This window comes from Bos indicus, chromosome 13 (genome assembly GCF_029378745.1).
Source record: "Bos indicus isolate NIAB-ARS_2022 breed Sahiwal x Tharparkar chromosome 13, NIAB-ARS_B.indTharparkar_mat_pri_1.0, whole genome shotgun sequence".
NCBI lineage: Eukaryota > Metazoa > Chordata > Mammalia > Artiodactyla > Bovidae > Bos > Bos indicus.
Window position 1 is genome coordinate 7,032,193 of NC_091772.1, and position 13,471 is coordinate 7,045,663.

The window sequence follows — 13,471 nt, forward strand, 5'->3', positions numbered from 1 at the left end:
ACTTTAGATCTACACTCAGAGGAACTCAGTGAAGACAAATTGGTCAATATAAATAAGGAATGTAGTTGTAACAACAAGGATCAAGATGTCACAGAGGAAGTAACACTTGGAAAAAATTTGACATTAAAGGAACTGAGGGATCACTTATAACATGGAAACAGCAAAAGATAAAATGGTGAAAGCAGATCCAAAATTCAAAGGGAGTTTGACAGTTCACCATGACATAATCAGATACTCACTCCACGCTGTAAGTTATATGACAGGAAGGCAAGCATTGTTTAAACTACTCTTGATAATGAATTTTTTATACAGAAAAAAAAAAACTCTAATTCTGATGTTTTAATTAGTGTACTAAATAAATATTCATTTTAATTTTCTGCTTATTTCTCTATGCATTTATAACCAACAATAAAAGAATTTTTAATGTTTTGACAAAAATGTTTAAAGGTCACGGAACAAGTGTAACTTTTGCCATTAAAATCCCTTGTACGATCTTGGTTTGCATGGTCGTTTTCATGGTCCAGCACTGTCATGCAAAGTGTGGACTGCCTGTATACACTGCAAGGGAAAGAAGTGGGTAAGAGAAAATCCAGAGCAGCTGGGCCTACCCAGAGAGGGGAGTGGAACAGACAGCAAACAACTACTGCCTCTATATTAACAGCACTGCAGGTAAACAATAATCTCCTCCTTCTCCAGCATGTTTTCCCCGCTAAGTCACACACAAAAAAAGCATGGATGAAACAAAGATACCAATTATTAAGAACAGACAATTACTCAGAATTTATTCCTCATTTTTTAATATTATATCATAAACCCATGTATTCTGAAACTGAAAACAAAATGGGTTTTATTTGATTTATGGGTAGATTAGCAGCTTACGCCAGTATTGGTTTGCAGCAACAAGGGACATATTAATTGTGGGGAGAAAAATGACAAAAGTAAGTTCTCCGTTCACACTATGCACTATAAATTCCTACCTAATAACCACTCTCCTCCCCTTCCTTTGACAAGGAAAGAACTATTTTGTTGGGAAGATAAGTCATGAGCTGAGAGAGAGTAATTAGGAAAATCCACTCAATTTCTTAGGCTCTTTTGCAGCTGGGAATAGTCATGTGACCAAAATAAATAACTAAAGAGGACTCCATTGAGAGGGAGCCTGGAAAACCTTTGCATCCCAGATAGAAAGGTGACAGACACATCTGGCACCAGTCTCCCCTTCCTCACCCTCCATGGTCTCACTTTCTCACCTTCAATGCAGACGTGACACCTCAAATTAAAGAAACCATATTCCACCCATAAGGCAAGAGGCGTGAGAGAAAAGGCCCAAGAGAAATCCCAGATATGTTGGCTCCAGAATCACTAGAAGCCTGAGCTCACGAAAGCTTGCAACCCACCCACTTCGAAATTTTTTATACGCCAGGGAGCAGGGGGACAAATATGCATTTCCTAAGTCACTGTCAGGTTTTCTGTTGTTTGCAGTCAAAAGCATCCCAGTGATTAACCATTCTTATTTTAAACTAAGTCAAATCTAAGTGTAGACGGTCAGAGACTAAGGAAAATAAAAATACTCTGATTGAGGTAGCAAGCTAATGAAATATTCTTCTTGCTTTAACTCTGATTTCTATTAGTACTGTCCATGGGGTCGCAAAGAATCGGACACGACTGACTGAACAACAACAAAATAATTAGTACTTTGACAAGGTCTGGACAATCAGTCACCTTTTTAAGAAAAAAGAGAAATATCAATGCAACAAAAATCTCCAAATTTATTTCCTTTTTTATCAGGCTTAAAAATATTTATTCTACTGTATACTCCTTTCAAGACAATATTTACGTCCTCCAACACTGAATAACCAAGGAAGTGAACATTAGCAAAGTTACCAAAAACCCTATTCTTCTCATTATGTTTATATACCCAGCTCACAGCTTCTTTTGTGTAGCCACAACACGCAGTAGTGCTGGGCCTTAGTCAATGCTGGCTAACCAAAACGGTGTGGAATCTATACACACAGAACAGGCAGTGATAAACTAAACACAGGTCAATTTAGAAAACAGCTATTTGCCCTTTCCCGTCACATCTCTAAAAAGTTGCTATACTTCCTCTCAAAAATTGTAATTTCCTGCTCCATTGGCTCCTTATCTGGTAGCCTGTTCTTTTTGGGAGCATTTTTATCACCTCTGCCAAGGTTACGCAGCAAACATCTGTAAGACAAAACCTGTGGCCAGCACCCTTCCCTAAAGACAGAAGCTCGGTCAGAGTCATTTTTGTAGGTCAATGTCAAAACACAGTGCTTCTTAAAGTTTAAACATTCTGAATACTGAAAACATTTTCCTGTCATTTCAGGTGTCTAAACCACGCCATCTGAATCATGCCTGAACTCCAGCTGTGTACCCACCACGGCCAGCATCCCTTAGCACCCTCCCTTCTCCACGGCAAGACTCCGCCTTGCGGAGCAGCTTTCTTTGTCTTCCGGCGGAGCAACATTAAAGACGAAGGCAAACAACGGCAAAGGCAAGATGATGAGGCCTCCGTGAGCGACCATCACCAAGCACGTGATCATCTCTTGACATTTCTGTTTCTCCTAACAGCCACAGAAGCAGAATATCACTATTTTCTATTTTAAATATCGCTATTTTAAAAATAAGTAAACGAGACTTCATAGGTGAAATTATCACTGAATTCTCAGACGGTCACCGAAAACAGTACAGTGTCTTGACCCCGCTTCCAACTCCACAGCAAAACTTCTTGAAAGCATTATCTCCACTGTGTTCTCCGGATGGCACCTCGGCAGCAGGTCTACAGTCCTCCACGCTAGGGAGACAGTCCTCACCCGGGTCCGCAGTCACCAGGTCCTGAGTCCACAGGCCCGGCCTCCGCCCGCCTCCTGTTTCTCAGCAGCATCTGACCTGGTGACGACTGGCTCTGAGCTGCTCTCTGCTTCCTGGCCGCTCTCTCCTGGGGGCCCTTCTACCCCACTGGCTGCTCCATCTTTTTCTTTCATTGGTTTCTTCTCCCAACATAGACATGTCAGTCTGGCCCGGGTTCAGTTTTCAGACCTCTAACTTCACTCACTCCTCAGTGAGCTCATCTGGCCATATGGATTTATATTCCTTTTATGCCAATAATTTCCAAATGAGAAACTCCCTCCTGACCTACCCCTAAGCTTCAGATGCATACAACCAACTCCACAGTCAGTGTCTCCTGCTACCACATCAAGCTTTTCATTGGAAATCCTCCTAACCAGGTTGATGAGTGGCTGTTTAAAGTTTTCAAAAATTGATTATCCTCTGGGTAATATCCTCTGTACTTACAGAATCATGAAAAAGGACACATATTATAAATACATCCTTTCTTAATTAATACACAAAACCAATTCATTCATTCACTAGCCAATCTTTTTAATATAAGACCAAAGCCCATTCTCTGGATGTAAGCCCACATATAAATGTTCCATATCATCTTTCTATAACACCCTGGATTGTCCTATGATTTCAAATTTTATCTAAAATAGAACAAGAATATAAAGACATTTAACAACACACTCTGAATACAGAAAGCTTCTAGATTTTTATGATTTTTCTCAATCTTTTATAACTGACTTGCCCCAACTTAATTCTATGGCAAAAATAATTCTATTTTTATAGACCCACTCTGCTTTTTCAAATTAGTTTTCAAACAAACAACCCTTTTGATTCTCAAGCAGACAACTCTCTTTTTAAGCTCAATGACCAACCTAGATAGCATATTGAAAAGCAGAGATATTACTTTGCCAACAAAGGTCCATCTAGTCAAAGCTATGGTTTTTCCAGTGGTCATGTGTGGATGTGAGAGTTGGACTGTGAAGAAAGCTGAGTGCCGAAGAACTGATGCTTTTGAAGTGTGGTACTGGAGAAGACTCTTGAAAGTCCCTTGAACTGCAAGGAGATCCAACCAGTCCATTCTAAAGGAGATCAATCCTGGGTGTTCATTGGAAGGACTGATGCTAAAGCTGAAACTCCAGTACTTTGGCCACCTCATGCGAACAGTTGACTCACTGGAAAAGACCCTGATGCTGGGAGGGATTGGGGGCAGGAGGAGAAGGGGATGACAAAGGATGGGATGGCTGGATGGCATCACCGACTCGATGGACGTGAGTTTGAGTGAACTCCGGGAGTTGGTGATGGACAGGGAGGCCTGGCATGCTGTGATTCATGGGGTTGCAAAGAGTCGGACACGACTGAGAGACTGAACTGAACTGAACTGAACTGATTCATCAGTTTACAGGAGACTCGAAGAACTATGTAACTATAGCAACAGAAAACAAGAGCATAATGAGACTCTTAGTGGCACAAAATTCAACTGAAGAGGGTAGAGGAACAATGCACACTAAAAGAGGTCTATTAGCTTTGGGGGCTTAGGGTACTTTGGCATCCGATAATATGTTTATGGTGAAAATAAAAAGTATTGGTTACTGTGAGTCTGTTAAGGGGATATGGACTAAGACAGTTATTTTTCTCCACTTCCCACCTCTATCACCATGAAATCATACTTTCTCTAACTCCCCTCACCTTAAGAAATGTCAATACCCAAATGACTAAAACTAAAACCTTTAAATCCCCTCTCTCTCTCACCAATCTTTCAGACACCGGTAATTTCTGCCCTTTGTAGGAACCCTTACAATATATCCTGGATGTAGTCACTTCTCTCCATCTCCATCATCCATGGTCCAAGTCGCTATCATCTCCCAACTATAAAAATTGTGCACCTAGTCTCCTCACTTCTGTTCCAGCCTCCCCGTTCTCCACATAGCAGCCTGAAAGAACTTGGTAAAACCTATCTCTCACTAAGAGAGACAATTTCGTATGCATTCATACGTGAGTAAACCACACACAGCTATAACAGAAAGTGTAAGTCAGTATATAAGCGATTACAGAAGGGCTAATCAAAAAAGAATACTGAGATTCCAAGTTTATCAAATGCTGACGTGACATGAGATCAGGAACTGGGTGCTGACTGACCTTGAAGCCATAGGTGGGGAAGACTGTTACAGCTCTTGTTTCCATTCCCTAAAACACCTAATAAATGCCACACATGGACTCATGATGGCACACAAATGCGTGAAATGCAAACAAAGAATGTTTAAGAACAAGAAACACACATGCAATTAGAATATGCAAAGAAACCTACATGAATCCAATACACACATTTCCCTCTAACACTCCATCCCCTGAACAGCCATTTTCACCCAGAGCTGCAATGGCCAAAACAGTGGCCAGGAGCCACACAGAGCTACTGAGTGCTTAAAAATATGGGGAGGACAAATAAGAAGTTAGATTTTTAATTTTATTACATTTTAATTAACTTTAATTTTATAACAGATATTCAATTATTGGAAAGTTTTAAGTATGCTTGTAATGTAACCTGTTATATAAACCTACCTTATCAACTATTAATTTTATGATATTAAATACAGATCAAATATTTCGAATGAAAATTTAGTGTCACAATTGAGACGTGCTGTAAGTGTAAAATATACACTACTTTTGAAGACAATACCGAAAAAAGAAAATAGAATAGCTCGCTAATAATTTTCTCATTGGTTAACGTTTTTAAAGCAACTTTTGGGTTCATTGGTTTAAATGAAATAAATATTAAAATTAATTTTACCTGTTTCTTTTTACTTTTTTAAATGTAGCTACGGAAAACTTGAAAAGTACATATGTGGCATGCATTATATTTCTACCGGGTCATACTATTCTGGAACTTATATATCTAAATGCAAGCTAAATATATCATTACGATACATTAATTATTAATATTTCAAACACCTCCTGACCTTTTCACTTGATTGTCTTCTTTTCTTTAGTTGAATGAAATCTGTTTCCACCCTTTCTGCCAGCTCTAGTTTCCTCTTGTTTCTTTTAAAAGCAGCTAAACTGAATCCTATAAAAGAAACATTAAAAATAACATTTGAAAAATATTAGGGCAGTGGGGTAGACAAGGTATCCTGAAGAGCCTTCTCAAGACAAAATCCTTAAGAATGTTGGATAAAGGGTTTTATACGCCTTTTCAAGGTACACTGAGGTGAGAGGAGAATAAAAAAAGAAATAACCTAAGATTAAAAATTAAGGAAAAGGTCAAATCCAGAGAGGGAAGTGCATTCTGAAGGTAGATGCTCTCCAGCAGTGTCTGCTAATGCATGCCACAGCCAACTCTGATTTTGAAGGGCTCTGTGCATAGAAGACAAAAGACACTGGGACAGTGCAGCAGGAGAAACCATATCACAGATCATCCACATAAGAAGGGGAAACCCAAAGGGTGATATACCTGATGAAAGGAAGAACTAGAAAACACAACAATACACAAAGATTAGGAAACTTGTAAGTTGACTTGGCTATAACCATAAACAGACTTGGCTATAAATATGAGAAGAAAAGTCATGTTACACTTGGCTGGTTCAGGATGTGGAGATCTAGTGTGTGTGTGTGTGTGTGTGTGTGTGTGTCTGCGCGCAAGCACACATGCACACAGGGTGAGCATGGGCTTCTGCTTAGAGAAGAACAATTGGAATTATAAGGAAAAAATACAGATACATATAACATTAAAATATTTTAAAATATTTTAAAATTCAGACAGAATTAAGAGATTTCATATTACTTATGTGCCCTGGAAAAAACAAACAAAAAACAAATGATTTTGGTGAGGTAATACTTCAAAGACTCATTAAACACAAATGCAAATACTCCCTGGAAAAACCTGCATTTTTTCCTCAAAGAATTTACATGTTCCAATTAACATGAGCCCATCGTTTAAAAAAAAAAATCATAAAATGAATGAGAAATAAATCACACCAAATGAAAAATAAAAATCAGCCAAACATTAGAAAGTGTAATCCAACCTATGAAGACTTCACATACTGGAATAATCAGTCATACACAGAGTATAAAATATGTTTATGCTCATAGACATAAGAAGATATTGAATGTATAACTAAGGAACAATAGATGATAAAATGTCCAGACAGACTTGAGGAAGAACCAAACAGAACTTCGTAAAAAAAAAAAAAAATACAATAATTGGAATTTTAAAATTTAACATACAGATTTAAACAATTAGATTCACCTGATGAGAGAATTACAAACTGGAATATAACATTGGAAAGAATACAAAGTTTTCTGATAAAAGCAGACTAAATTATTAAGAGAATTTCTCCCATCAAATATTATCAAAAATACTGGATAAAACATGAAAATTACCACCTTAAAAGCATTAAAACAAAAACTTATTAAAAATATCAAGCTTTTCTGGGGATAAACTAAGGGCTTTTTAGCATTGGCTAAAACTAGCGCAGGTGAATTTGATTCTACAACATGAAGGACAGCCATAAGTCCAATCCAGAGGAGGGATCCCCCACAGGAAGACTAGGCTAGAACCAAGCAAACCCAACCCTACCCTCTAATCCAAGACCAAGTGCATTTAGGCAAAACGGCTCTCCTCAATGTGCTGAAATACCTGCTCATCCAGAACACCATATCCAGTAAAATTCACTTTCAAAAATTAAAGTGAAATAAAAATAGCTTCAGGTGAACAGGAATGAACAAATTCATCACTGGCCAGACCCTATACTAATGAGAATACTAAAGGGTGTGCTTCAGTAACAGACAAAATAATACAAAGTGAAAGCTCAAAGACAAAAAAAAAGGTATGGAGACAGGTGGGGGATTAAATGCAAAGGAAAGGGTATATGTGCAGGCAAATATAAATGAAAACTGACTAATTAAAAAATGAATAAAGTTTCATCGTACTTTTAAGTACATATTAATTTCCTCCAAATTGATGTAAATTAATCATAATAACAGTGGAAAAATAACAAAGATCCTCTAACATATCACTTTTAAGATTAAACAAGAGAATGTTAAATAAGGAAAAACAAATGTTAGGAAAATTAGGTGGAAAAGGAACCAGAGCTGCCTTCAAAACAAAGTCTAAGAACAATACTGTAATAATGGATTCCCACCCCCCTCAAAAAAAAAAGGGTAATGGAAATGACCAATAAGTTTACAAACACATTCATGTATATTCTAAGAGAATTTGAGAATAACACTGATATTTCATACCGGTTGGAAATCTACATGTTACTCAGTAAACTTTCTTGGCACAATATGTTACCTATTTGGGGGAAATAGTACAAGTAAATTCCTACCTCACACTACACACAAAACTGAAATCATATAATAACAATTTAAACATATAAAATCTAAACAAAGAAGTCCAAAAAGATTAAACCATCACACATGAGACATAAATATCAGTCTTTTTATATCAGTCTTTTTGAGAAAGACCTTAATTTTTATTTTTTTTTTAACTTCGGAGTATTTTACATTGAATGTGATCAAAGCCAGAATCCACCAAAAAGATGGTTCACTGATGGGCTTCCAGGTCAAGATGGTGCAGAAGAAGGACAAACACATATCTCCTCCTGCAAGAGCACCAAAACTTCAACTAGCTGTTAAACAACAGGAAGATGCTGGAACCTACCGAAAAAGATGCCCCAAATCAAAAGACAAAGAAGAATCCAGAGACAGATGGTTGCAATCATGATAAAATCAAATCCCATACCCGCTGGGTGAGTGATCCACACACTGGAGAACAATAATACCAAAGAAGTTGTCACACTGAGGTGAAGGTTCTGAACCCCACGTCAGGCTTCCCAGCCTGGGGATCCACCGAGGGGACTGAGAATCACCAAGGAATCTGACCTTGAGGGCCAGCAGGGTTTTGATTACAGGCCTTCCAGAGGACTGAGGGAAACAGAGACTTCAGTCTTGGAGAGCACAAACAAAATTTTGCAAGCACCAAGGCCCAGGGTAGAGGAGCAGTAACCTAAAGGAGACTGAACAAACTACGCGTAGTGTTGGAAGGCCTCCTGTGGAGGTGTGCGTTGGCAAGGGCTCACCACAGGGACAGAGACACTGGAAGTCCCCCTGGGCGTAAACTCTCTTGGACTTTACCATTCACCTCAGTTCAGTTGCTCAGTCATCTTTGACTCTTGATGACCCCATGAATAACAGCATTCCAGGCATCCCTATCCATCACGAACTCCCGGATTTCACTCAAACTCATGTCCATCGAGGTGGTGATGCCATCCCGCCATCTCATCCTCTGTCGTCCCCTTCTCCTCCTACCCCCAATCCCTTCCAGCATCAGGGTCTTTTCCAATGAGTCAACTCTTTGCATGAGGTGGCCAAAGTATTGGAGTTTCGGCTTCAGCATCATCCTTCCAATGAACACCAAGGACTGATCTTATTTAGAATGGACTGGTAGGATCTCCTTGCAGTCCAAGGGACTCTCAAGAGTCTTCTCCAACACCACACTTCAAAAGCATCAATACTTCGGCACTCAGCTTTCTTCACAGTCCAAATCTCACATCCATACATGACTACTGGAAAAATCATAGCCTTGACTAGACGGACCTTGGTTGACAAAGTAATGTCTCTGCCTTTTAATATGCTCTCTAGGTTGGTCATAACTTTCCTTCCAGGTAAGCGTCTTTTAATTTCATGGCTGCAATCATCATCCGCAGTGATTTTGGAGCCCAGAAAAATAAAGTCAGCCACTGTTTCCACTGTTTCCCCATCTATTTCCCATGAAGTGATGGGACCAGATGCCATGATTTTAGTTTTTTGAATGTTGAGCTTTAAGCCAACTTTTTCACTCTCCTCTTTCACTTTCATCAGGAGGCTTTTTACTTCCTCTTCACTTTTTGCCTAAGGGTGGTGTCATCTGCATATCTGAGGTTATCGATATTTCTCCTGGCAATCTTGATTCCAGCCTGTGCTTCTTCCATTCTTCCAGCATTTCTCATGATACAGCCTTGAAGTACTCCTTTTCCTATTTGGAACCAGTCTGTTGTTCCATGTCCAGTTCTAACTGCTGCTTCCTGACCTGCATATATGTTTCTCAAGAGGCAGGTCAGGTGGTCTGGTATTTCCATCTCTTGAAGAATTTTCCACAGTTTATTGTGATCCACACAGTCAAAGGCTTTGGCATAGTCAATAAAGCAAAAATCGATGTTTTTCTGGAACTCTCTTGCTTTTTCCATGATCCAGTGGATGTTGGCAATTTGATCTCTGGTTCCTCTGCCTTTTCTAAATCCAGCTTGAACATCTGGAAGTTCACGGTTCACATGTTGCTGAAGCCTGGCTTGGAGAGTTTTGAGCATTACTTTACTAGCGTGTGAGATGAGTGCAATTGTGCAGTAGTTTGAGCATTCTTTGGCATTGCCTTTCTTTGGGACTGGAATGAAAACTGACCTTTTCCAGTCCTGTGGCCACTGCTGAGTTTTCCAAATTTGCTGGCATATTGAGTGCAGCACTTTCACAGCATCATCTTTCAGTATTTGAAATAGCTCAACTGGAATTCCATCACCTGCACAAGCTTTGTTCGTAGTGATGCTTTCTAAGGCCCACTTGACTTCACATTCCAGGATGTCTGGCTCTAGGTGAGTGATCACACCATCATGATTATCTGAGTCGTGAAGCTCTTTTTTGTACAGTTCTTCTGTGTATTCTTGCCACCTCTTCTTAATATCTTCTGCTTCTGTTAGGTCCATACCATTTCTGTCCTTTATCAAGCCTATCTTTGCATGAAATGTTTCTTTGGTATCTCTAATTTTCTTGAAGAGATCTCTAGTCTTTCCCATTCTGTTGTTTTCCTCTATTTCTTTGCATTGATCACTGAGGAAGGCTTTTTTTTTTAATCTCTCCTTGCTATTCTTTGGAACTCTGCATTCAGATGTTTATATCTTTCCTTTACTCCTTTGCTTTTCGCTTCTCTTCTTTTCACAGCTATTTGTAAGTCCTCCTCAGACAGCGATTTTGCTTTTTTGCATTTCTTTTCCATGGGGATGATCTTGATCCCTGTCTCCTGTACAATGTCATGAACCTCATTCCATCGTTCATCAGGCACTCTATCTATCAGATCTAGGCCCTTAAATCTATTTCTCACTTCCACTGTAGAATCATAAGGGATTTGATTTAGATCATACCTGAATGGTCTAGTGGTTTTCCCTACTTTCTTCAATTTAAGTCTGAATTTGGCAATAAGGAGTTCATGATCTGAGCCATAGTCAGCTCCCAGTTTTGTTTTTGCTGACTGTATAGAGCTTCTCCATCTTTGGCTGCAATGAATATAATCAATCTGATTTAGGTGTTGACCATCTGGTGATGTCCATGTGTAGAGTCTTCTCTTGTGTTGTTAGAAGAGGGTGTTTGCTATGACCAGTGCGTTCTCTTGGCAAAACTCTATTAGCCTTTGCCCTGCTTCGTTCAGTATTCCAAGGCCAAATTTGCCTGTTACTCCAGGTGTTTCTTGATTTCCTACTTTTGCATTCCAGTCCCCTATAATGAAAAGGACATCTTGTTTGGGTGTTAGTTCTAAAAGGTCTTGTAGGTCTTCATAGAACCATTCAACTTCAGCTTCTTCAGCATTACTGGTTGGGGCATAGGCTTGGATTACTGTGATATTGAATGGTTTACCTTGGAAACGAACAGAGATCATTCTGTCGTTTTTGAGACTGCATCCAAGTACTGCATTTCAGACTCTTTTGTTGACCATGATGGCTACTCCATTTCTTCTAAGAGATTCCTGCCCACAGTAGTGGATATAATGGTCATCTGAGTTAAATTCACCCATTCCAGTCCATTTTAGTTAGCTGATTCCTAGAATGTCAATGTTCACTCTTGCCATCTGCTGTTTGACCACTTCCAATTTGCCTTCATTCATGGACCTAACATTCCAGGTTCCTATGCAATATTGCTCTTTATAGCATCAGACCTTGCTTCTATCACCAGTCACATCCTCAGCTGAGTATTGTTTTTGCTTTGGCTCCATCCCTTCATTCTTTCTGGAGTTATTTCTCTACTGATCTCCAGCAGCATATTGGGCACCTACCGACCTGGGGAGTTCCTCTTTCCTTTTCATACCTTCAGACCCCAGGGCTATGTCGCCTCAGGCCATACAACTACCAGGGAGGGAGAGTAGCCCCACTCATCTACAGATAATTGGATTAAAGCTTTACTGAGCAAGGCCCTGCCCACCAGAGCAAGACCCAGTTTTTCCCATTGCCAACCCCTCCCATCAAGAAGGTTACACAAGCCTCTTAGCCTCAGCCATCAGAAGGCAGACAGAAGAATCAAGAAGAAGCACAGTCTCACAAAACATATTACAGAAAGTTAACCATAATGAAAAAGTAGAAAGTTATGTCCCAGATGAAGGGACAAGATAAAATCCCAGAGAAATAACTAAATGAAGCAGAGACAGGCAACTTTCCAGAAAAAGAATTCAGAATAATGATAGTGAAGATGATCCAGGATCTTGGAAACAGAATGGAGGCAAAGATTGAGAAGATGCAAGAAATGTTTACCAAAGACCTAGAAGAACTAAAAAACAAACAGAGATGAATAATACACTAGAAGGAATCAATAGCAAAATAACAGGCAGATGAACGGATAAATGACCTGGAGGACAAAATGGTGAAAATCACTGCTGCAGAAGAAAATACAGAAAAAAGAATGAAAAGAAATGAAGACAGCCTAAGAGACCTCTGGGACAACATTAAACACACCAACATTCGCATTATAAGTGTTCCAGAAGGAGAAGAGAAAAAGGACCTGAAAAAATACTTGAAGAGATACAGCTGAAAACTTCTCAAACATGGGAAAGGAAATAGTCAACCAAGTCCAAGAAGCTGAGAGTCCCAGGAAGGGTAAATCCAAGAAGGAACACACCAAGATACACAGTAATCAAACTGACAAAAATTAAAGACAGAAATAAAATATTAAAAGTAACAAGGGAAAAATGACAAATAACATACAAGGGAATTCCCATCAGGCTATCAGCTGATTTCTCAACAGAAACTCTACAAGCCAGAAGGGAATGGCATGATATATTTAAAGTGATGAAAAGGAAGAACCTATAACCAAGAACACTCTACCCAGCAAGACTCTGCTTCAGATTTGATAGAGAAATCAAAAGCTTTCCAGATAAACAAAAGTTAAGAGTAATTCAGCACCACCAAACCAGCTTTACCACAAATGCTAAAGGAACTAGAGAAGTTCCTGCCTAGAGAAGACAGGAAACACAAAAGAAGGAAAAGACCTACAGAAAATACACCCAAATCAATTAAGAAAATGGTAATAGGATCATACAGATCAATCATTACCTTAAATGTAAATGGATTAAATGCACCAACCAAAAGACATAGACTGACTGAGTGGATGAAATCATGTGCACATATGCACTTCCACTTACCACATCGCTCTACCTGACCACCCCCCAAACTGTATGTCATTATTTTATATTGTTAAGTTAATCGTGTTCCCATTACGGCTTGCAATTGCAATTATCTTTTATTTTTTGTCTGGCTATTGATTGTGAAAACTGATAAACATCTTCTACTATTGTAATTATGTAACTATTACTCACTTAATA

The 13,471-nt window shown here is 39.1% G+C and overlaps 1 protein-coding gene across 8 annotated transcripts in view; it reads right to left on the reverse strand.

Annotated features, from left to right (window-relative positions):
• The window catches only part of TASP1 (taspase 1), a 318,545-nt gene that overhangs the window by 226,141 nt on the left and 78,933 nt on the right, over positions 1–13,471 (reverse strand). For all 8 annotated transcript variants that reach the window (XM_070800705.1, XM_070800706.1, XM_070800702.1 and 5 more), the window contains one exon: positions 5,817–5,923. In XM_070800705.1, the coding sequence (XP_070656806.1) occupies positions 5,817–5,923 (107 nt within the window). The remainder of the gene's footprint in view (positions 1–5,816; positions 5,924–13,471) is intronic.